The sequence below is a fragment of the Salvelinus fontinalis genome, chromosome 4, assembly GCF_029448725.1.
Source record: "Salvelinus fontinalis isolate EN_2023a chromosome 4, ASM2944872v1, whole genome shotgun sequence".
NCBI lineage: Eukaryota > Metazoa > Chordata > Actinopteri > Salmoniformes > Salmonidae > Salvelinus > Salvelinus fontinalis.
In genome coordinates, this window is record NC_074668.1 from 48,766,562 (window position 1) to 48,789,913 (window position 23,352).

The following is a 23,352-nucleotide window of genomic DNA, read 5'->3' on the forward strand; positions in this document are numbered from 1 at the left end:
CGGTGACTAGGAAAAACTCCCTAGAAAGGCAGGAACCTAGGAAGAAACCTAGAGAAGAACCAGGCTCTGAGGAGTGCCCAGTCCTCTTCTGGCTATGCTGGGTGGATGCTTTGACAAATGTTGCACAACTCATCGTTCATCATTTGCTTCCTTTATTATGCATGACATTCGCATATTAAATATTTCTGAAGAATCCATGAAGGCCTCTTAAATGGCTTACTTAGCTATCAAGCACAAAGATTCTTCCTCTCTGCTATCCATCCCAGGGTGTACATCATTTGCGTCACCCAAACAGACATTGAGCTGCGCGTGCGCAATGTACAATGTCAAAGTGCTCGGGAACTTCCGGCTCGCCTCATTCGCAAAACAGAACAGTGGCTAGGCGCGTAATGGCTTGAAAGAGCCAAACATTATATAAAATAAGAGGTGAGTTTATCGTTATTGATAATTACATATGATGATAAAATAGCTAACATAATTCGATTAGCTTAACTAACGCGTTGTGGTTCAGCTTCCTTGCCAACTCTTGTGTGGCTCAGCTGTCTGAATGGCAAGCTGAGAAGCTCGTGCTAGCTAACTGTCTGCAATTAGCTGGCTAGTTATGTCTTTCTTTGCCAGTGCCACGTTGATTTGTTGTAGCCACTTCCTAAATTATTAATGCACATTCTGTTATCGGCAAACTACACACCGGCGTTGCCCTGTTAGGTAACATTACTGATTCATACTTTACGGTTGTACCTAGCTTAGTTAGCTTAATCGATTTTGATCTAACCCAGCTGTTACCTAAACTGGGAATCGTCTAACTAATTGGATGTGTGTCCTATCCATTGCATACAGTAAACTATCTCTCTATTAGAAGAATCAACTTGAACTTGAAAGAGTGAAGATAAACGATGGCGTGTGCAATGATACCGCTTGATGAGCAACAGGTGACAGAGGCTACTGGGCCTCTGGGAAAGGAGCGCACCCTGCCAGCCCTGGTAAGACAGCCAACATTAAAAACCATCTGACACTGCTTCCTCGTGTACATTATGTCCAAAGCTGTGGTTGTCACACCACAAATGAACTGCGTTGTGGTATGTTATCGGCATTAAGTTAGTTTGCTACTGTAAGCTATCATCGAAGTCTGTAAATTCCCTTTGGTTATGTGCCAGTTCATCAGACATATTTTATTGTCATAGTTGTTTTCTCATAACCCCACTCTAGTATATGTTTCCCTCAACTGTAGAAGTTAAGCTACATAATATCAGTTTGTTTGCCTATGTCTGATGTCTCTGAACCATTGCCCACTGTCCTTGTGTTGCCATGGCAGCATCCAGACAGGAAGGAGGAGCGGTGTTTTGTGACTTATAAGCCCCCTCCTGAGGACAGCTCCCCCGCTCAGGTGGAGGAGTACCTGGAGCATGGCAAGTTCATCACTGAGGACCTAGACTGGCTGCTGGCCCTGCGACATGACAAGTTCTGGTGCCAGGTCAGTCACTGTGGCTGTCATACACCATATGATGTGGAGACGGGAGGTTTTGACCTGACCAAGAAGGACCTAAACCCATTGTGTCCATCTTTAACACGCATATCCCCCTCCCCCCCAGGTGGTGTTTGATGAGTCATTGCAGAAGTGTCTAGATTCCTACCTACGCCACTCCCCTCGGGGATTAGACCCCTCCTCCTTGCCCTCCTCCCCGGCTGTTGCTGACATGCAGCGCTGCATCCACCGAGCCGTCTTTATGACCTTCCTCAGAATGGCCACGCACAAGGAGTCCAAGGTACCGCTGCTTTCTAGGTATTCTGGGGGTCTGTCTGTTTCTGATAAGGCAATGATGTAGTGTTGTTGAATGGAGAAACTGTCTTATGCACGTCCAGATACCTGTAATTTAAAAGCAGATAACTCGGCTCACATTTAAAGGTCATGTTTAGACTGCGTTAGAGACAAGTTATACTTAACCTCTGTTAGAGGCAAAGAATTTTTGGAACATTCATTATTCTCCGTCCGACTCTTATATTGAGAGGAGAATTGTCTGACTTAACATAACTTTTACCTCCTGTTTTCTCTTCTCTCTCAGGAGAGCTTTATAACTCCGACTGTGTTCGGAGAGATCATTTACAACAACTTCCTGTTCGACATTCCCAAGATCCTGGACCTGTGTGTTCTGTTTGGGAAAGGAAACTCCCAGCTGCTCCATAAGATGATAGGTGAGCTCAGCAATGGGCCTTTTCTCAGGTGTATCACTTTACCTGCTCAAATGGATCTAGGACAGATTTTTTTTCTCAAAAATGATATCAATGTTTTGTTTATCTTCCAGAAAACATCTTCACCCAGCAGCCGTGTTACTATGGAGACCTGGATGAGGCGGTTCTCTCAGTCCTACAGGTAAGAAGCACAACCGTTTTGTGCTCTTTGAAAATAATCTAGGTGACGCTGAAATTTTACCTCAATTCAAATTTAGTGTCACGGTATTTTAAGATGTCTCAGCCTGCAACTTTTAAGGAATGCACATTGTAGAAAATAGGGTGCCATTTCAGACTTGCCCTTTGTTTCTCCCCAGGTGTTGGACACTATCCTTGCTAAGTGTGGTCTCCAGTGTGAAGGAGCTACTGCCATCGAGCCTCTGAAGCTCAGCTCATCCGGCCGACCCACCGCCATGACCATGAGTCAACAGGTTATGATAAACATACTGCTGATGCATTTTACACCATGACCGACTAGAAAGACCACAGTTATAAAGTAAAGTCCACTGCTTGTCAGAGATCGTTGTCTTTAAAACATGTCAGCTGAAGTATAAAATCTCTTCAATGAGTCACCGGTTTGTTTTAACTGATTGTTGTGACTGGTTGTGAAACCTCTTCCATCTCCTCAAGAGTTGACATTCTCCTAGTACAGGAGTGACTTTTTCTGACTGGTTGTGCCTCCTCTTCCAGGACCTAGTGGATTTGGTGCTGTATCTGTGTGACACCTGTACCACCATCCAGGCCTTCCTGGACATCTTCCCTGCTGCCTGCTCCACCTTTCACTGTCACAGCTTCCTCAACAGGTAGCGTGCGCGCTCGCTCACACACCGTCCACTCAGTTTTCTCAGCAGTTTGAATTATTTTATTTGATAAACATATACAGCCAAGAACAAGCAGTATTTAGCTTGTTTCCCACCACCACTATTCAACTACACTGTTTCCACAGTGTTGGAACATTTGTTTATTTCAATATTGCATTTGTCAGAATTGATCACTTTTGCTCTAACTTTTACCTTCTTAGACTAGCCTCATTCTACGAGGTGGCTGTGCCTGACATAGAGAAGGCTGTGAGGAAAAGAAACTTTGACGACAAGAGGTGTGTTTCTTTTCATAGACATGTGCTTTTGCCTGAAAATCAGACTGTTACCATGCTTACCCCATGGATATCAGTCTGAAAGAAGTTGCTGTAAAAAAAATACTTTGTCGCTACAAATAAAATTATATTTGAGGTTACTTTCCCGGTTGGTTCTTTTGGTGGTAGGAGGTGGAGATGGAGTATCCACAGGAAAGTGTTGTTTACCAAATTTTTTGAAAGTCTGATGTACTGAAAGTTGTCTGAATAACACTATTCTGTGGATATTTTGTCTCAGTTTTCAAGCAGCAGAAGGACAAAATGCACCGACAACCGGTAGATCAAGTTTAAATGTAATTTTATTAAACATTCTGGCTTATTAAGAAAATACACACAAATGGCTGTATATACCAATTAATAGTGTATTACAACCTGATTAATCATGTATGTGTGTGTGGGTACTGTGCCTTAACTGTCCACAGTTTACATTCACTTAGGTTGGAGTCATTAAAACTTGTTTTTCAACCACTCTACACATTTTTTGTTAGCAAACTTTAGTTTTGGCAAGTCGGTTAGGACATCTACTTTGTGCATGACACAAGTAATTTTTCCAACAATTGTTTACAGAAAGAGTATTTCACTTATAATTCACTATCACAATTCCAGTGGGTCAGAAGTTTACATACGCTAAGTTGACTGTGCCTTTAAACAGCTTGGAAAATTCCAGAACATTGTCATGGCTTTTGAAGCTTCTGATAGGCTAATTGACATCATTTGAGTCAACTGGAGGTGTACCTGTGGATGTATTTCAAGGCCTACCTTCAAACGCTGTGCCTCTTTGCTTGACATCATGGCAAAATCAAAAGAAATCAGCCAAGACCTCAGAAAGATAATTATAGACCTCCACAACTCTGGTTCATCCTTGGAAGCAATTTCCAAATCCCTGAAGGTACCACGTTCATCTGTACAAACAATAGTATGCAAGTATAAACACCATGGGACCACATAGCCGTCATACTGCTCAGCAAGGAAGAAGCCACTGCTCCAAAACCACCATAAAAAAGCCAGACTACGGTTTGCAACTGCACATGGGGACAAAGATCGTACTTTTTGGAGAAATGTCCTCTGGTCTGATGAAACAAAAATAGAACTGTTTGGCCATAATGACCATCGTTATGTTTGGAGGAAAAAGGGGGAGGCTTGCAAGCCGACGAACACCATCCCAACCGTGAAGCACGGGAGTGGCAGCATCATGCTGTGGGGGTCCTTTGCTGCAGGAGGGACTGGTGCACTTCACAAAATAGATGGCATCATGAGGAAGCAAAATTATGTGGATATATTGAAGCAAAATCTCAAGACATCAGTCAGGAAGTTAAAGCTTGGTCGCAAATTGGTCTTCCAAATGGACAATGACCCCAAGTATACTTTCAAAGTTGTGGCAAAATGGCTTAAGGACAACAAAGTCAAGGTATTGGAGTGGCCATCAAAGCCCTGACCTCAATCCCATAGAATATTTGTGGGCAGAACTGAAAAAGCGTGTGTGAGAAAGGTGGCCTATAAACCTGACTCAGTTACAACAGCTCTGTCAGGAGGAATGGGCCAAAATTCACCCAACTTATTGTGGGAAGCTTGTGGAAGGCTACCCAAAACGTTTGACCCAAGTTAAACAATTTAAAGGCAATGCTACCAAATACTAATTGAGTGTGTGTAAACTTCTGACCCACTGGGAATGTGATGCTGAAATAAATAATTCTCTCTACTGTTATTCTGACATTTCACATTCTTAAAATAAAGTGGTGATCCTAACTGCCCTAACACAGGGAATTTTTACTTGGATTAAATTTCAGGAATTGTGAAAAACTGAGTTTAAATGTATTTGGCTAAGGTGTATGTAAACTTCCGACTTCAACTGTATGTTCTCTGTGTGTGTATGTACTGTGCATGTATGTACCGCACCTGTTCATTTTTGCATCCATGTGTGTGTGTGTGTACGCACTTGTGTGAGTGACTCACCCCCCCTCCCCCTGTGCCCCCTGCCAGTCTCCAGGAGGACCTGTGGAGGAGGGTGTGTCATGCCCGGAGGAGGATGGTGGAGATGGCACACCTGCTGCTACAACACACCTGCCTACAGCCCATACTAGAGGGGTCAGAATAAATTGCCTTCATCTCTTTCTATTCTCTTTTTCATCCTTTCTTTATCCACCTATCAAACCTTCATGCTGGAACGGGGATCCCTAAGATTCATATTTTCTTTTAGTATGGTGATCATATTTGCTCATAGCCTTCCTGCAGCCTTTGAACATTGTTGTTAATTTGTTTTTAGCTCAGAGAACATTCAGACATTTGTGGAGGAACTCCTGCAGCATTTCACTACTTTCCTACCAGAGAAGAGGTACAGTGCATACTTGTTTGAATCCTGATATGGGAAGAATTTACTTTTGAAGGGCCATAAACGTCTTCAATCAATCAATATTTTTGACCATTGCATCTCTGACCTAGAGTTACTAGAGTACTAGAGTTACTAGAGTTTTCGTACGATATCTGCTGTTGTTAGGAATGCTGTGTAACTGATTGGAGGTTGTCCATTGAGGAGATAAAGAATGTTTGTTTATGCCATCCTTGTTGCTGTCTGTCTCAGGTTCCTATTGGACTACGATGAGCAGTTCCCCATAGCTGATGATATCAGTCTTCTACAGCAGGCCTTCCCTCTCCTGTATCCTTCCTCCACATGGTCTCACACACTCAGACACATGTTCCTCAATGAGTCCACCAGTCAGCCACTCAGTCATAGAAACATACACGTCCCCCTCATTGGAAGAACCGTATCCATCCATCCAACCTAGAGCAGTGATATTAACACACCTCCACCACCCTTTCCTCCAGCACTGCCTGTTGTCTTTCCTTAACCCTCCCTCCCTGTCAGAGATGAGACTAGGACATCATATCTGCTCCAGGGGGTGGAGGATGCCTGGGACAGCATCGGCCGGAGGAGAACCCAGTACAGACCCCAGCAGACACACTCCTCTGCCGGGCTGACTGGCCAGGGAGTAGAGGGTGGGGCAGGGGCCTGGGGGGGAGAGATGGGGATCAGAGAGCCAGGGGAAGGAGGGGAGACCCCCAGAGGAGCAGAGGCCATGCGGGATACGCCCCATAAAGGAGACAACGTGAGTTCTGAATAGGGCATACCAGTTTGGGCAAATGGGGTGGGGTGAGCTGTGTTTTATTTTGGCGGTTTAACTAACAAACTACCAGGGCCATACTTGCGAACATAAGTGACCATTTCAATTTACACCGTTTCTCTCCGACTCATAATGCGTATCGGCCAATTCAAATAGGCGATTTACTTGCACGTGACAGAACGCTAAATTGTAGCTGGTCCCATCCGATAACATGGCATATATTAGCTTTATGCTAACCTCACCAGGTGGCAGTGATTATATCCTGGAACAAATTCTTCATCAGCCGAACAAAGATCTTTATATGCACCAACCAATGGCATTTCTTAAAATAGGTCAACCCTGACCAAGGGGGTATATTTTAAACCTACAAATTAAAGGTTTACTTTTGTTACGTTGGTCTGTAACAAAATGTTGTATGCCAATATTGCATTGATGCATCCTTGACTAGGCTCCTAGCAAATATGAGAATCTCAAGTTTTTGTGTTTTTATGGAAAAAAGATAAATGAGGTCCTTACAACATCTACGTTGATTTATTTTCTGTATTTAAACTTGATTTAATTAGGCAAGTCAGTTAATAAGAACAAATTCTTATTTACAATGACGGCCAAACCCTGGGCCAATTGTGCGCTGCCCTATGGGACTCCCAATCACTGCCGGTTGTGATACAGCCTGGAATCGAACCAGGGTCTGTAGTGATGCCCCTAGCACTAAGATGCAGAGCCTTAGACCGCTGCGCCACTCACACAGCGTAAAACAAAATAAATTAAGAGCCATATGCATTTGTCAAATAGCAGTCATGTAGGCTACCATTATCACCATCGCTTCTGAGCGGTTCACTCGAAATCGATAGTGCACTTTAACTATGGGTTCGAGACCCCCTCGCATTAAGCTTTTTTGTTGAGGAAAAAATAGGTCAATGCTGGTCGTTGACACTCGATTCAAAACGCATGTAATGAAGTGGAGGAATATAATAATGAATAGCCTATAAAACGTTGCAGCCGTTTTAAGTGAAGCCTACACAATAATTTAACCTAGTAATGATAGCCTACACCAGGGGTAGGCAACCCTGTTCCTGGAGTGCTGCAGGTACTGCAGGATTTTGTTCCAACTAGGCACCACTCAAGACCAACTTGAGCTAATTGAGCAGTGATTGCCTAAAATCAACACATCTGGTCTTTCAGATGGGTTAAATAAAAAACATGAAGTTCCTGCGCCATTCCAGGACCAGGGTTGCCTACACTGTCTCCTCGCCAGGAGAGGGCGTAATCACTCTATGGGTGGCTCACCGGCCAGTTGTTCATGAATTGAGTTGTACCATTCAATGTCCCATATGCATTAGTAGGTTATAGCATAAGGAGGACACGATCTGATGATAATTAATGTAAGCTATAGCTATGTTGATTGGAGTTCCTATAGTAGCATACAGAAAATGCTAATCATAGAGTTAGATTAAAAAAATTCGCAGCCAATTGTCTTCCACTGTTGATTCGAGTCGTTTGGACTTGGGATAAACTTTATAAAAATAACAATACCGCCATCTGTAGGATGATAATGAGAGTGCAACCTACACAGTTTATTAGGTACCCCCATAGTGTATTGGGTTGGAACCCCCTTTTGCCTTCAGAACATCCTTAATTATTTGGGGCATGGATTCTACAAGTCAGAAACATTCCACAGGGATGTTGGTCCATGGTGACGCAATGGCATCACGCAGTTGCTGCAGATGCACCAGGCTGTACCATTGACACGAGGCAGGGTGGGACTCATGCTGCTTACGCCAAACCCTGACACTGCCGTCAGCATAACGCAACAGGAACTGGGATTCGTTGGACCAGGCAACGTTTTTACACTTCTCAATTGTCCAGTGTTGGTGATCAGTGTTGTTATATCATTGTTTACTTGATAGCTACCTACACAAATAGCTAGCTAGAACAAAGTGTTAATAAGATTTTTAAAAATTAATTTAAGATTTAAAAGCAAAGCCACTTCTTCTTGGTTTTAGCTGATAGGAGTGGAACCCGGTGTGGTCGCCTGCTACAATAGCCCATCTGTGACAAGGATCGACGAGTTATGCGTTCCGAGATGCTGTTCTACACACCACTGTTGTACTGCGCCGTTATTTGCCTGTTTGTGGCCTGCCTGTTAGCTTGCACAGCTCTTGGCATTCTCCTTCGACCTCTTTCATCAAAAAGCTGTTTGTTGCACCATTCTCAGAAACCCAAGACGCTGTCATGCGTGAAAAGCCCAGGAGGGCAGTCATTTCTGAGATACCGGATCCGGTGTGCCTGGCACCAACGATCATACCACGTTCAAAGTCGATTAGGTCACTCGTTTTGTTCATTCTAATGTTAAATATAACAGTAACTGAAAGCCTTAATGCCTGCCTGTCTGCCTGCTTTATATAGCAAGCCACGGCCACATGATTCACTGCCTGTAGGAGTGATACATTTTCTTAAACTGGGTGTTGTACCTAATAAACTGGCCAGGGAGTGTATATCCAACTGTACACTTTAATGCTCATCCTCCTCGAGTCAAGTAATGCATATGTGACAAAGCAGATGATTAAAAATGCATTTAAAACGTTTTAGGCCTACATTTAGGTGTACACCTCCATGTAATAAAGCCTATGCTATATGATTATTAGTGTGTGTGTGCAAGGCTGAAGAGAGAGCTCCTTAATAATAAATGCAATCTTCATTTTCAAGCTGTTGGCTACGTCCCTTTTCAACACACTAACACAATACATGTAAATCTACATTTCAAATGTGAGGACTTGTGAGATTGGAACTCATGCCACAATCTGCAACAATTATGTGGACTAGGCACTTTACACAGAGCGCAATTTGACCAGTCAGTCAAATATAGTTGCTTTGATGATCAGGACATGCTGTTGGGGGTATGTTAAGGACGCTTCCGTGAGCAAGTTTTTGGAACTCGTCCAACTACATCAACGATTTTAATTGGCTGATGCAGAACTTGTTCCAGGATATAATCACTGCCGCCTGGTGGGGCTAGTTTAGCTCAAACGTGTGCCATGTTTTCTGATGGGACCAGCTACAATTTAGTGTTCCGTCACGTGCAAGTAAATCAACAATTTTAATTGGCTGATACGCAACTGTTTACATTTAAATGGTTGCTTATGTTTGCAAGTATGACCTCCAGATTTGTAATTTTAGCAGGCAAAATATTACACATATAACCAAATCATTTTGAGAGCTTATCCATCCTATATGAGACAACACACAGTCAGACAATACACAGTAGCCTCAGTCCTGTGTAGATGCTGTTGTAATAGTGCGTGCCCGTGTCGGATATGTGTTATGTTATCCAGGGTGCTGCGTGTACGATCAGTGCGGGGGAGCTGGAGTCTCTGTTAACCCACATCAGAGACCTGCTACCAGACCTGGGAGAGGGATTTCTGCTGGCCTGTCTCCACCAGTACAACTACAGCTCTGAATTGGTCATTAACTACATCCTAGAGGACAGACTACACCCTGACCTGGACAAACTGGACAGAGCCATGCCCAGGTAGGGAGAAGGGTGTGTGGGTTGGTCTGTGTGTAGACAAACAAATATACACAAGCTGAGTCGCGCTGCGCTGGCCTGGTTACGCATTCACCATAGTTGTGGGAACTGTGCTGGAAATAACAATGTGAACGGAAAATGACAGAGCCAGCACCGGTTGGGTAGTCTGAAAAAGGTGTTGATGTTCGCCTCTCTCTCCAGGCCTGTAAAGGAGGAGCTTCCTCCTGTACTCAGCACCAGATCCAACGTGTTTGACGATGATGAGTTTGATATCTTCAACAGAGACCAGGTGGACATGACTCGGGTCTGGAAGGGCCGGAGGTGAGACACAATCTACTATTTAATTGTGGCCAAGATGGCCTGATGACTCAGTCACAGACCGTTTCCTGTGCTGTCTTGTCACGCCAAACCACAACCCCCCCAAAAAAATCCCAAGTCATTTTTAGATAAATACCAGGTTAATAGTGAACTGTACAATAAAGCCTGACCTCTGTATCTTTGTGTGTGATCTATAATATCTGTATATCTGTCTGTGTTTTCCCTTCAGGAAAGGAGAGAGTGTGCGGGACCTGCTTAATGACAAGCAGCACATAGCAGAGCAGAAGGAACGCTACCTGACCTATGAGACTGTGGTGGATGAGGTCATCGTGACTCCCAGCGAATCAGGAGACGTCTACAATCTGAACGATTATGATGATGAGTATGATGACACATATGACATCAACCAAGTAGGAGCCAATGATCTGGACGGAGACTCCAACCTGCTCAATCGCAGGTAACATACACACCTGTTTACTGATTAAGATTTTAGCTAGTCATTATGCTGATTTGGACTAGAGCCTCCCATCTGAGTTTGGTTGCTCAGTCTCAAGGTTTCTTCCCTCTTGCCAAGGTGCTACTGCTTGCCTTTGAGATCTAGCTGTTTAATGAAAACACTTTGTGACAACTCTTGTACCACATTTATGTAAAAAGGGCTTTATGAATACGCTTTATTTATTGATTTTGACACATCCTCTCTCTCCCTTCCACAGGCCGTTCACCATCCCTCAGGTCCTACGACAGGGAGGCAGACCACAGATGCAGGAGGAGAACGTAGAGGAGGAAGAGGATGAGAAGGTAGGTTGTATAGACATAGATTGTACTGTATAGAACAGTGGTCACCGAAGCCTACAGCTTCCACGACCCCGGCCACAGCGAACTTTTAAAACAATGACTAGAGAGACTGTCAAAGAACACAGCAAAGAGCTGCTATTTTTTTGAGTTGGTTCATGTCTTAAGTTTTTATTCAGCACTGTCAACACTGTTTTTATTTAACACTATTACAAAACATAAAACATGCTTATCCCTACTTCCACTTGCGCTGCAGCTGCAATGAATGTGTAGCCAAGTGTATCGATTAGCCCTGTGTTTTTATTATTTATTAGCAGCTCGTCATGTCTTTTTCACTTTCTCTGGTCATTCTCTGGTCAATTTGTGCATGAGGCAGATGCGGTGCGACTCAAGTTTCGCCATCAGGTGGAAGACTGTCCCATCTTTTTAGTCAGTCTTACCGGAGAAAAGGAAGGAGAGAGCAGGGACTGTGAAATGCAGACCCTCTGCTGCTCTCTCCCTTCCTCCGCTGAGACTAATGCCTAAACTAAAACAACTGGAAACTCTGAAATCTCAGACTTCCGACTTAGGTTCTGGGAACTCAATTTAAATTTAAAAAAATTATAATACATGATTATAATAAAAAGATCAAACTGGGAAAAATTTCTAAAAATCTGAGCGGTAGAGCTTTGCTTTTTGACTGCAAATGTGATCTTGACTCAGAAAAGGTTGGTGACCACTGTCTCGACGTGATCTTTTCATTAATGTGATGACTGTTATATCAAATCAATTCTCTGTGTAATTATTATTACTTGATTGAACCAGTCATGTAACATTAATTAACTAAGTTGGGGCACCACCGGAAAATGTCTAAAGAGTTACTATGTCCAGACTTTAACTCTCTTCAGATATTTTCAAAGCTTATCGATTAGTCACTTATTAATGTATTATTACCTCATCAGTCATTCTGAACGTCGTAATTTCTTGTAGTCTGCACGAACCCTACTTTAGTGATGAATCATCGATACACAAATTGGCTCAATTATTTATTTACTAACTAATTAAACAATTACAGAATATACACTAACATTATACAGTAAATAGTCTCTAGAAGACCAACAAAACAGGACAGTTTGGTTGTAACACGGTGGCGAATTCAGAGAGGTGGGGGAAGGGAGACAAAGGAGTTACTCTATTGGACATTGGGAAGCTTCGCTCACGAAAATACAAAATCTTAAGCACTCTGATAGCCGTTCATTCGGAGAAAATAGAATGCAAATGATATATTTACGATTGAGCTGTCCTTGATCGTCCAAATCCTTTGGTAACGGAGATATTGGGTGTATGACTCTGGTCTGGCCACCAGAGATCACCATGTCCTTAGGTAGAGCTCCTGGTTGTGCTGGTGGTAAGAATGGATACTTTGAAGTACCCTGTACAGTAGTTCTCAGTTGATCTCGTTAGAATGCTTCAGAGGTTGTCGGTGTTCTCATCCCTAGGCTACGTACGTTTTCAGCTGCAGACTGATAACGCGACGTCTAGGATTTGCTTCTTCTGTATTGATTGATAGCTTCAGAATTTATAACCATTTTGCAACATTTGGCTTACGCCTTAGTCTGCTTGGTCTATAGAGTGGTAGATTTCTTAACCATTAGTAACGTATTCAGCTGGCGCTGCACATAGCTGGTCTAATATGTTAATTCTTCAGCGCGTCCTTTTAAACACTTGAGGAAAAAGGGCATTCCATTACGTTTTGCATAATCTCTGTGCTCACGTGGGCATGGTTACGGACTTGGTAAACTTTACATGAAAAACTATTTTCTCATTTAGAAGACTAAAATCACTTTTCTGTCTTTTCAAAAGTATTCTGACACTTCATCATTCATTTTATACAACATTCAGATGCACACCTCATAATTGAGAAGTGTAGACAGAGGTACCGTTATGTGGTTCTACCATCTTTCATGATGTCACAACATTAAAAAGAACCCTCATGTTGAATTCGATTTGGTCTCCACTGACCATTTCCACATTCTCAAAAATAGAAATATTGTTTAATTCTCCAATTTTGGGGAGGTAGTAGAACAAAGGACCTTCTCCTGCCAAAATTCGTAAGGTCTCTCCCTCCATACTGCTTGGCAAGGGAAGGTATTTACGACCATCATGAAACTGGCCAACAGCCCCAGGAGAGGGCACCCCCGATCTCCATCTCAGGACTGGCAAGTCATGACAACTTGTATAGAACAATGCTGGTTCACACGAACCGCTATGGACTTTTCTGTGATGTAAGTTAATAGCAATACCTGCCACTTTCCTCAAATACCACCCTTGATTCCTATTCTTTATTATTCTAACTATACAGTTGCTTGCCTTGTTATTATGATCAACAATATGGGCATGGTAAGTGTTATCTATTGATTGTATGGCGCTGTTTAAAATCTTGCCCACAAGATAGCTAGCTACCTAAGGCTGTCTATGTACCATGTTTTGTTATCCAGATTATTTATATTAGGTTTGACATAGTTGAACCAGTGGCTATGCTGTAGTGTTATTCTTATATCTAGGTTAAACTGTTTAGTGTTTGTTTATGTGTTGTATCATTAACCCTTTCCATGGTGTGTGTTCTCAGGATGGCGCTGTGAAGAGAGACCAGTTTGTTCAGGACCCAGCTCTGCTGCGAGAGAGGGCAGAGGCCAGGAGAGCTACCATGCAACACAGGAAGGGGTACGGAGACACACACACTAACTTAAATCCATGTCTTATATTGTCCTTAAGTTCTGCTACATGTCTTACAATTACAATGTAAGACATCCTAAATTGAGGTTTGCTTATGAGAAATGTGTGCATTTCCCATTTGAACCCCTCTCCTCCTCCTAGGTACCGTCCGGAGCCTGCCAGAGAGAGAGACGTGGTGGGTAAACCTAAAGGCCAGGGCCAGTCAACAGAGACCCTTCTGGACCGACGCAAGAAGGAGGCCCACAAGAGCAGGGGAGCCAACCACAACCGCAGGGCTATGTCTGACCGCAAGAGGAACAAAGGAATGATCCCCTCCTGATGATAAGTGTTGCCATGGAGACCAACCAACTGACCTAGCGGACGGTGCGTACAAGACGGGACGCGGAAAGGAAGGAAACGTGGAAAGGAAGGAAAGAGAGAAAGATAATCTGGGCTCAAAGGTCATGAGCCCTGATTGATGTCCTCTTCATCAGTCAGATTCTTTCTGCCGGGATTCACCGACCAGGCCATATTTATAGGCCTTTTTCTGTTATCTTTTAGTAAAGACATTCTGGTTTTCCATTTTCTATCGCAAAGGGACACCAATTATTAGTTCCATGATAACAGAACTTTGGTTGCCAAGTGGCCTGTTGCTGAAATGTTTAGAGACACGTTTGAATTGTTTAGTTTCAGTTGTTTAGTCCAATATTGTAGATGGATTCAGTTAAACCAAAGTGCTGACTGAAAATGGAGTGAGTGAAGGACAAGAGATTTATTTTTTGCCATGTAACAAATCCATTTATTAAGTTTTGGAGTGATGGAATCATTAGCTTTGACTTCGTCATCAAATGAACAAGGAACATATGACTAAAACGAGAGAGAGGAGACTCCAATAGGACAAGAGAACCAATGCGACCGGCCTGACTGTCACTGAAACCACTGTCTGCTGGATCTGGAAGAACAATGAATGTCAGTTAAATATAGGACTAGACATCAAAATGACAGGCAGGCCAGGACCAGGGGTGGCAGAGTGTGTGTGCAATGTCTGAACGAAGTGAGAGTGTCTGTGGTAGTTCATATCTCCTCACCCAGCCAATCCCCACCCACCATGGTTCAGCCTCAACCCAAAAAGTGAGCTGCTATAACAACAGTTGTGTGTGTGTTTGGAAGTGCAGCCTAAGAGGCCAAATGTCCCTCAGACAGACATTGAACAGCTTCTAGAGGCTTCTGACTCGCCATGCACAGCTACTTTATAACAAGAGAATCCTATAGAAAGATCTATAAGAGCATTTTTGTAAAAAAAAACATTACAATTTGCTTTTTGAAGTTCTCTTTAAAAACAAACAAAATAATAAATACATTTAATACTGTGGTTAGAGCTTTTCCAATGGAGTATTTCTGTGTGAACTGAGCGTTGACTTTAGTGTTCTAGTGGCAACATAATACCATAGGATGGTGAAAGATGGGAACTGCAGCTATATTTCTCTAGTGATTAGCTGATGGTAGGAAGCATTTAGAGTATTCACAATTCCCTATAAGGTGTTGCTAGATATTAAAATGTTATTTATGTAACCTTTATTTAACTAGGCAAGTCAGTTAAGAACAAATTCTTATTTACAATGATGGCCTGTGGGATGTGGTTGAGTGAAAGTGGTTGAAGTGTGATTACAAGTGACTCCATTTGACCTTTCCATACTATACTTATTGGTTAGCCAATCTGTTTCAAGTCTGTTTCAGTTCTGCAAGGTCACTGGTTTATAGTAAAATAATTTAAGGAATACATAAAGGATTAATATAACATAAGTACTGTCAAGTAGTACACTCTAAGTGCGGATGTGTTTGTAACATGCTGTCTGTCTGTACAGCTACTCTGGTTATCTGGTTAATAAGGCATTTACCTCACAGAGCAGTCTCTACAGAGTTTAACAAAAGTAGGGGTAACAATTTAATTGTTCTCTCCCTGCCCTTATTCCTATTAATTCAGAATCAACACAAACTTTGAAATTGTATTCTTTAAGAGTACACAATAATAGTCTGGATGAAATTAGTCCATCTATACAAATTTAAATTAACTTTTGAGATTATACCGACCATGTGATATGGTGGAATATGGGACCGAAATGACCAGATGTGTTTTGATGCCAGTTAGCAACACACTGTTAACCATGCTTTGTACCATATTGCATTTAACATCCATGCAAATATAACTTAACCTAGCTATATCTTATTTTTTCACATTTAAATGCCTTGGACTTAACATTAATTTCCCTGTAAAGAACATACATGGAATTCCACCACAGATTCACAGAACATTAGAATGCCCTTCTAGAATTTGACATGTATAGACACTTTCACCATGAGGCACTAGTACTCTATGACACATACAGAGTGGGAGAGAATATAGTAACGTCATTATACAGTATGTTATCCCAGGAAGAAAGTACTGTTTGTTTCAACACTGGTACAGTAACATTTGTTTTACAGTACCACATAGATAAGTGAAGCTGCTTCAGGATTGGCTGTCCCCAAAAGGGCAGAGGTCAACATTGTCCAATAAGAAGGCCAGCTGCTGGGAGAAGTTCCCCTGCCCACAATCCAGTGCAGGAGGAAGAGGTGAGGTCTGGAACTGCTACTGAAAACTAGTCACGAAAGACAAGACAACTTGATCCCAATGTTCTGGGCCCAGGTTTTCAGAAGTTATCTGATCGGATTCCGCAATCGGATAGGATTAAAAATTATTACAAAAGTGTAACTGAAAAATATGATTATGATCCTCCAGATAAGGATTTGGTAATCCAATCTGACCTTTAATCATGTCATTTTTGCATTTTTTCAAAACTCTAAAAGGTAATGATAGGATGGTTTTGATGCCAAAAACCTGGATTATCTTGATCCCCCATTCATGTAATTTACTCATCTCGTTTACCCTATGACAGTGTAGAAGTAGTACCACAATTCGTCCAGTTGATGTCAAGATTTAGGCCTGTTCAAAACACTGAAAATCCAGATTGTGTGATCCTGATATTGTGGTATCTGGATCAGAATGATCCTTATTTTTTTCTGAAAACTGGCTCAAAAACAGACAGATTGATTTGAACCTGGATAGCAAAAATGGGGATTAAAGAATCGAAATTCTGACACATGAAAAGTTTAAAAAAAAGGCCCTGGTCAGTGGGGTGAGGAGTTTGGCCAAGGCTACTATTAGCTGTCTCTACAGAGGTTACCTGTGGATGGAAGGGAAAGATGTCAGTCAAAGGGAATAGCTGATTAACCCGGGTACCGAATACAATCACCAACGCTACATTAGATTTCAAATGTGTTAATTCCATATGGCAAATAAAGTTGCACTTAAGTGTACAGACAATAAGAGATCTTACTAAGTATGCTGCGTTTACACAGAGGACAGGTGTGCTGCAGGAGCAACCACGGATCCACACAGTCCCTGTGGAACTCATGGAGGCAGGGCAGCACGCGAAGACACTGCAACACAGTCACACACCACCAGGTGAGTTAGCATACTACTAACACTCTTGTGTCTAAAAGTAGAATTTACAGAAGTGTTATACATCTTACTTTCTATGTAACATATGACATGTTTATGTGTGTTTCTGAGTAGTTCCAGAGGGGTATACTACAAAGCAGGATCAACGAGTTAGTGGCAGCTAACAACAAAAAAAGCCAGAAATAACTTGATTTTCTGGTTCATTAACGCTGGTATCACTAAAGCAGTAATTTGGACTGCTATTATATATATTTTTTAAATAGTCCCCCTTTCGTCTTTTACTTTTCCTAAATAAGTCTTTATAACACACTGACGCTGTTAGAATCTTAATATCACAAACAGAACTGGAGTTGCAACTCGTTTTAGGAGGACATGTAATCTTTTTAATGGTTTTCCCCCGTTGCCCCTCCTCCCGACAGTAGGGCCTGCTCCCCTCCTTTTCCCAAAAGTTGAAGGTGCTGTGCCCTGTTGACAATCACCCCGATAACTGTCATGAAACTATATTAAAACTAATTTCACACATATAAAAACAGATGAAATAAACAAAGTAAAGTATGATGGGGGAGAATGGGTAAGTTGATGAGCGAGGGGTAGCGAACAATGCATAATTATGTACTCACCAATTGTGAATGAAGAACAGGTCGTTCCATTCTATTGTATTGATCTATTCTAATTATAATGTCAAAATGATACATACACTATATCAGTCCATCGAATCCAAACAGTCTTTTCAGTCTACTATGGCCTATTTGGAGTACACAGTGAGAGCGTGCGCATTTTACAATGGCAAAAAGACCAAGATGAATAGATGCACGTGCTGCGTTAGCGTTACTACAAAATCTGAATGAAAACAACACAGAAATGACATCTCTGATGATTATTCTTCTGATTCTGAGCCTCAGCCTAAACCTCCAAGGCCTAAGTGCAAAAAAGCCAGACCGGTGCCCACTGAGCAGGTGCCCGCGCCACCACCAAATGAAAATGGTGAGACAGGAGAGAGGAAGGGACGGCACCACTTGGATAGAACAAGACGGTGACAATGCTACGGGACGATTATCATCACAAAGAGCAGGCCCTACATCTCAAGCAAAAAACAGCATAGGCAACACACTCACCAGCTGACAATTGACTATTTTTGACTGCTGTCATATCGACACATGAATTATAATGCAATTATTGCTTTTGTGCCGACTTTCACTATTTATCAAGAATACTGCTCTTATAATGATGTTTAGGATACTGACCGTGCGTCTTGCTGACCATGAGTCTTGGACGTTGGGGTATTTATTTTATTTAGAAGTAATAAAAATAAGCTGTTACCGCATTCCAACACAAGCTTTCCGTTTCATAGTTGTAACTAAGGCACTACACGAATAAAATTGATTTTACACTTGAATTTGTGTTTTTTTGTTTTTAGATATAGCCTACAGTAACCAAATAATGAAAATGCTACTGTATTATTTTACATTTTAATAAAATGGTAATCTAATGTTACCTAAGACCTTCATAAACACAACCAAATTATTATTTTTGCGATAGCATATATGAAATGTATTAATTACACTGTTAGAATGTTGCAGTCAAAATGACTGCTCATTAACTTGAAAGGGGGGTCCCTAGAGGCCCATCGGTTCTAGTGTTAAGAAAGATAATCTTAGATATGAGTTTTTTGTTGTTGAGTCAATTTGACCATGCCCAAGTCAAGCTTAGCTGTAAAAAACAATACTATTTCAGAATATTTAGACAAGTTAGCTGGCTAACTCTTTGATCCTGCTTTGTAGTATACCCCTCAGGAGTCAGTCAGTCTGACCTGGTTGTTGTTGAACTGTTCCAGACAGACAGCACAGTTGTCTGTCTCTAGCTGCGCTGGGTCACACCACGGTTTGGGCTGCCGGTACATCCTGGTCTTCAGGGAAGACAGTCTCTTCAGGATGTCCTGTTTTGGTAACTGTAGGAATGATTAAGTCATGAATATTATGGTGAATGTTTCTACATTATTAATTTTAAAGCATCTCATTGAAATAATGTCGTTCAGTGTCTGTTTACTTAAATTTGCTCTTGATTAGTGTGTCTGCTAATTGCTGAATGATTTAAAGAGGAAAATGGTTCAACTCTACCTCCAGGTCGTCATTGAGTTGGTTGTCCTGGTACTGCCATCGAGCCTGAACTATGACCCCTGTACATAGGATCAGAGCCACCAGTAGGACCGTGTTCCACAGCTGATGCAGGTATTTCTGGAGGACAACATATAACCGGACCGAGCACGGATGTTAACCTACCTCTAAATAATTTGTTTACGTTTGTCACACAACAGAGATGTAGGAAAAAGCAATGAGTTGCACGGATCAGTGATTTGTTAGATCTAGCCTGTGAGGAGTTGTAGCGGAAAATTCCGATTATCTTTGGTTACAATGTCATTGATTATTTATTTTGTTGTCCCTATTCATTTGAATGTATGCCATGGTGTTCACACCTGGACCTGCGAGTTGGTCTCTCCGGTGCAGATGACCCCCTGCCACTCTCCATACAGACCGCCTCTGGAGAGACCGCACGTGGACCACAACGTCAGGGTGGCCCCCTACAATACCACCGGATAGGAGGTTTTACACACATCCAAAGTAATAACATGAGCTGGACAGTAGAGTGATACAATGCATAGAAAACTGGAAATGTCCGCTGACTATTTTGCTGTTCTTTAAGGTGATAAAGTTTATGGCAAAAATATGATCTTACCAAGTTGTCCTGTAGAATAGTCTTGTATGTGATTTTCACAGTAGCATGAAGGCCCCTATGAAATAAACCACAGAGTTAACTCACTCAGTGTCTCTATATTAGTCAGTATGCTATAGTATATTCATACAATCAAAGCTATACTCCCGAGTGGCGCAGTCCTAAGGCACTGCATCTCAGTGCTAGAGGCGTCACTACAGACATCCTGGTTCGATTCCAGGCTGAATAACAACTGGCCGTGATTGGGAGTCCCATAGGGCGGCGCACAATTGGCCCAGCGTCGTCCGGGTTTGGCCGGTGTAGGCCGTCATTGTAAATAAGAATTTGTTCTTAACTGACTTGCCTAGTTAAATATATACACAGAGAGGGATCCTTGTGTAGACTAGTATTGTTTCGTTTTCCATCACTGTGGTACCTGAGGAGTGCTCCGATAAGCTTGGTAACATTTTCTGATGTCTGGATGACAATGACTGGCTTAGAGAGGACTTGGGACAGATCCATCTAGAAAGAGAATACAGGAGAGAATAGTAGTTATCATAGACCATATATCATTGTTCTATCTCTATGGGGGTTATACTGTAAAGCAGTAGTAGAGGAGTGGTTACTCTAACAGCTGACAATTATAGAGCAACATTGGTGTTATGCTCTATAGTAGTGGTCACCAACCCTGGTCCAGGAGAGCTACAGGGTGTGCAGGCTTTTGTTCCAGCCCAGCACCAACACAGCCAGTGTGTAAGAAAATGACTTTTACCTCTCTGATAGTGTTCTGATTGAGGGCTAGGATGATGAGTGCAGAAGCCCCCAGGACCAAGGCTCGTTTCATCTAACAAAGAGAGATAGTGGTTATACTTACTTCAGACTTACTTTACCCACACTGATATATTTGCATGTGTTAAAGGCGTGTAAAAAAAAAATATTAATCATATTTCATGCTGAAACCCTCCTACTAAACACTATTCACTAAGTTAAAGATTTATATTTAGGTTAACGTTTTACAGTATTCTATTTTTTTATTTGAAAATCATCTTTGTTTAATAATTTCATATTTTACATGTGATAAGGCCACACATAATTACAGACACCTGTACAAAGTACCCAAAGGGGCCATTAAATGTCATGTGATAGATTACAATAATAAAATCCTGGATTTAAAAAAACTGGTCGTTTCCTGGTAAATTTCCTGTAATATACCCTCCCTTTGCAACCCTAGGTGAAACTGTGGTGCTGAAGAACAGATACAACATTCAGACAGTTATTCATCTCTCACTGATCAGGGTATAGTTTGTTGTGTGTCACAATACTTATTTCACCAAATATACAAATTATTCAACAAAACAGTAGACTGACTGTTCTTCCCATGCCCATGTGAGTGATTCCTCACAAAACCAGGACAAAAAAGATTTTGGGGATTATCACTAAATTGAATCCATACAATTATCCTTTGGAGGAAGGATTGTTGATGTACACTAAGTATACAAAACATTAAGAACACCTGCTTTTTCCATGACAGACTGACCAGGTGAAAGCTACTGTATGATCCCTTATTGATGTCACTCGCTAAATCCACTTCAATCAGTGTAGATGAAGGGGAGGAGACAGGTTAAAGAATGATTTTTAAGCAATTTACCAGCAGGCTTATGGTCTCATAAGTCTTCTCAAGTACCCCCTAGAGATAGACCAAGTACACCCAGGGGTCATAGTACCACTGGTTGGGAACCACTGAGCATATTATGTTCAACAATGTATATATTTTTTAAGTTACCAACTCAAAACTTTTTATATTTTCAATATTCATGTTTACATTTTATTCATAAATGAATGTACACACGTGTTTAAATCCAAAATACTACTCATATTACAGAACAAGCGGTAAAGCTTAATATGAAATAAAATGTTGCTTTGTAGCACCTACAGATCATGGAGTCTTAAAGGAAGCCTACGGTAAGTAACGCCAGAAACTTTGATAAATTATTTTTCAATTATGCTTTTAGATACAAATGTCAAATATATGTCAACAATCCTTCCTTTCAAAGAATCATTCTATGGATTACATTTTGTGAAAATCCCCAATATCATGGTCTTTTTTTGTCTTGTTTCCTCCCTGAACTCACTTTATTGACAACGGCAGCAGCAAAGGATTCCTGGCTGTTCCCAGCAGTGGAAGCTTTGCTCTCCTCCACTTTGACAGGCACCACACCTATCCATGGCTCCTGGTCTTTGGCTTGGACACCCCCACCTTTGCCCCGGCTCACCTGCGGCTCCTCATCCTGCACCTGAACAATGGCAATTGGAAACACTGGGGTCATTATATGATTGTTACTGGGTAATATCATAGACGTATCCTATGCAGACATTGCATGCTTGATGATTCAAAATGCAGTGGTGAAAATAACACATTTTAAGCTATTGCTAGACAATATAGATTACTGTATATGTTATTTTCTCAGTAACTGTAATGTTTATATCCATGTCATGTTACACATACAAATCCAGTGGTTTTACATAGCAGAGCCTAGCTAGCTGTAACATCACTCACTAATATGAGGTCCCCTTCGAGATCATGCTCTTGTTGTTGATTGTGTTTTTCGGGTACGCTGCTGCTTTCCCAGTTCGCTTCGAGCACCTCGCCTTGTAGAACGGTGCTGACATCTGGACGTTCTATCAGCAGAACCTCGACCAAGGCGACCTGAGCGCCCGTAACTAGCAGACACGACAAGAACGAAGGAGCCGAGACCAGAAACACCACGGTAAAATAGCAGCAGCTTGCAGACATGGCCGAAGAAAAGCGTAAATTAAAAATACTATAAAATAAATAATCCTTATCAACTGTCAACCATTATTTTACAGAACCAACTAAAGTTACTGTACTTTTTGGCTTGGACCCCAAAAATGTAAGCAAGAACACTACTTCCTGTAGAACAGGAAGCTGAGATGTGAGTTGACGTTTGCTTGCAAATCTGCCATCTACTGGGAAATTGAGAAAATTCTTGTTTTAGTGAATATATAACAATAATTTAAAAAAAAAAGTTGTGTATTGTGCTTGTTTCCAGGCCCAAATGCAAGGTGTGGACTGATACTGCATGGTGTGTAGCTGTTAATGTATTCTTTTTTTGTTGTTGATGCAAACCCAAGTTTTATTGTGTTGCATAAAAACAACTTGTGTTGGTATGTTTTATTGTTATTGTAATGAAACAGGCAGGGAGCAGGTCTCGAACCCTCGACCTTCTGTCGTGGATGCAAGGTCCGATCCAACTTCTGACACCAATGTAATGAAACAGGAGGGAGCAGGTCTCGAACCCTCGACCTTCTAGCC

The 23,352-nt window shown here is 41.7% G+C and overlaps 2 protein-coding genes across 6 annotated transcripts; one reads left to right on the top strand and one right to left on the bottom strand.

Moving 5' to 3' along the window:
• Window positions 1-317: 317 nt before the first annotated feature.
• ascc2 (activating signal cointegrator 1 complex subunit 2) lies at window positions 318-15,179 on the top strand. Of its 4 annotated transcripts, none has more exons than XM_055920435.1 (19): window positions 318-426; window positions 838-980; window positions 1,313-1,471; window positions 1,590-1,763; window positions 2,061-2,190; window positions 2,301-2,368; window positions 2,544-2,657; window positions 2,917-3,029; window positions 3,248-3,322; window positions 5,339-5,443; window positions 5,622-5,690; window positions 5,937-6,011; window positions 6,222-6,462; window positions 9,810-10,006; window positions 10,205-10,324; window positions 10,551-10,778; window positions 11,035-11,119; window positions 13,722-13,816; window positions 13,970-15,179. In XM_055920435.1, the coding sequence occupies exons 2-19, from the start codon at window positions 894-896 to the stop codon at window positions 14,145-14,147; spliced, it is 2,313 nt and encodes a 770-aa protein (XP_055776410.1). In that variant the 5' UTR covers window positions 318-426; window positions 838-893; the 3' UTR covers window positions 14,148-15,179. The 4 variants fall into 4 exon arrangements, with proteins under 4 accessions (XP_055776410.1, XP_055776409.1, XP_055776411.1 ...); XM_055920434.1 differs by having other exon boundaries at window positions 857-980; XM_055920436.1 differs by having other exon boundaries at window positions 319-705; window positions 857-980.
• rnf215 (ring finger protein 215) lies at window positions 12,126-22,979 on the bottom strand. 2 transcript variants are annotated; one of them, XM_055920441.1, is made up of 10 exons: window positions 22,576-22,979; window positions 22,151-22,312; window positions 20,791-20,862; window positions 20,455-20,540; window positions 20,043-20,097; window positions 19,783-19,887; window positions 19,427-19,543; window positions 19,120-19,257; window positions 17,185-17,287; window positions 12,126-17,031 (listed from the first exon to the last, which is right to left on the bottom strand). In XM_055920441.1, exons 1-10 carry the CDS (start codon window positions 22,810-22,812, stop codon window positions 17,009-17,011), a joined length of 1,098 nt encoding a protein of 365 aa, XP_055776416.1. In that variant the 5' UTR covers window positions 22,813-22,979; the 3' UTR covers window positions 12,126-17,008. The 2 variants fall into 2 exon arrangements, with proteins under 2 accessions (XP_055776416.1, XP_055776417.1); XM_055920442.1 differs by lacking the exon at window positions 20,791-20,862.
• Window positions 22,980-23,352: the final 373 nt, after the last annotated feature.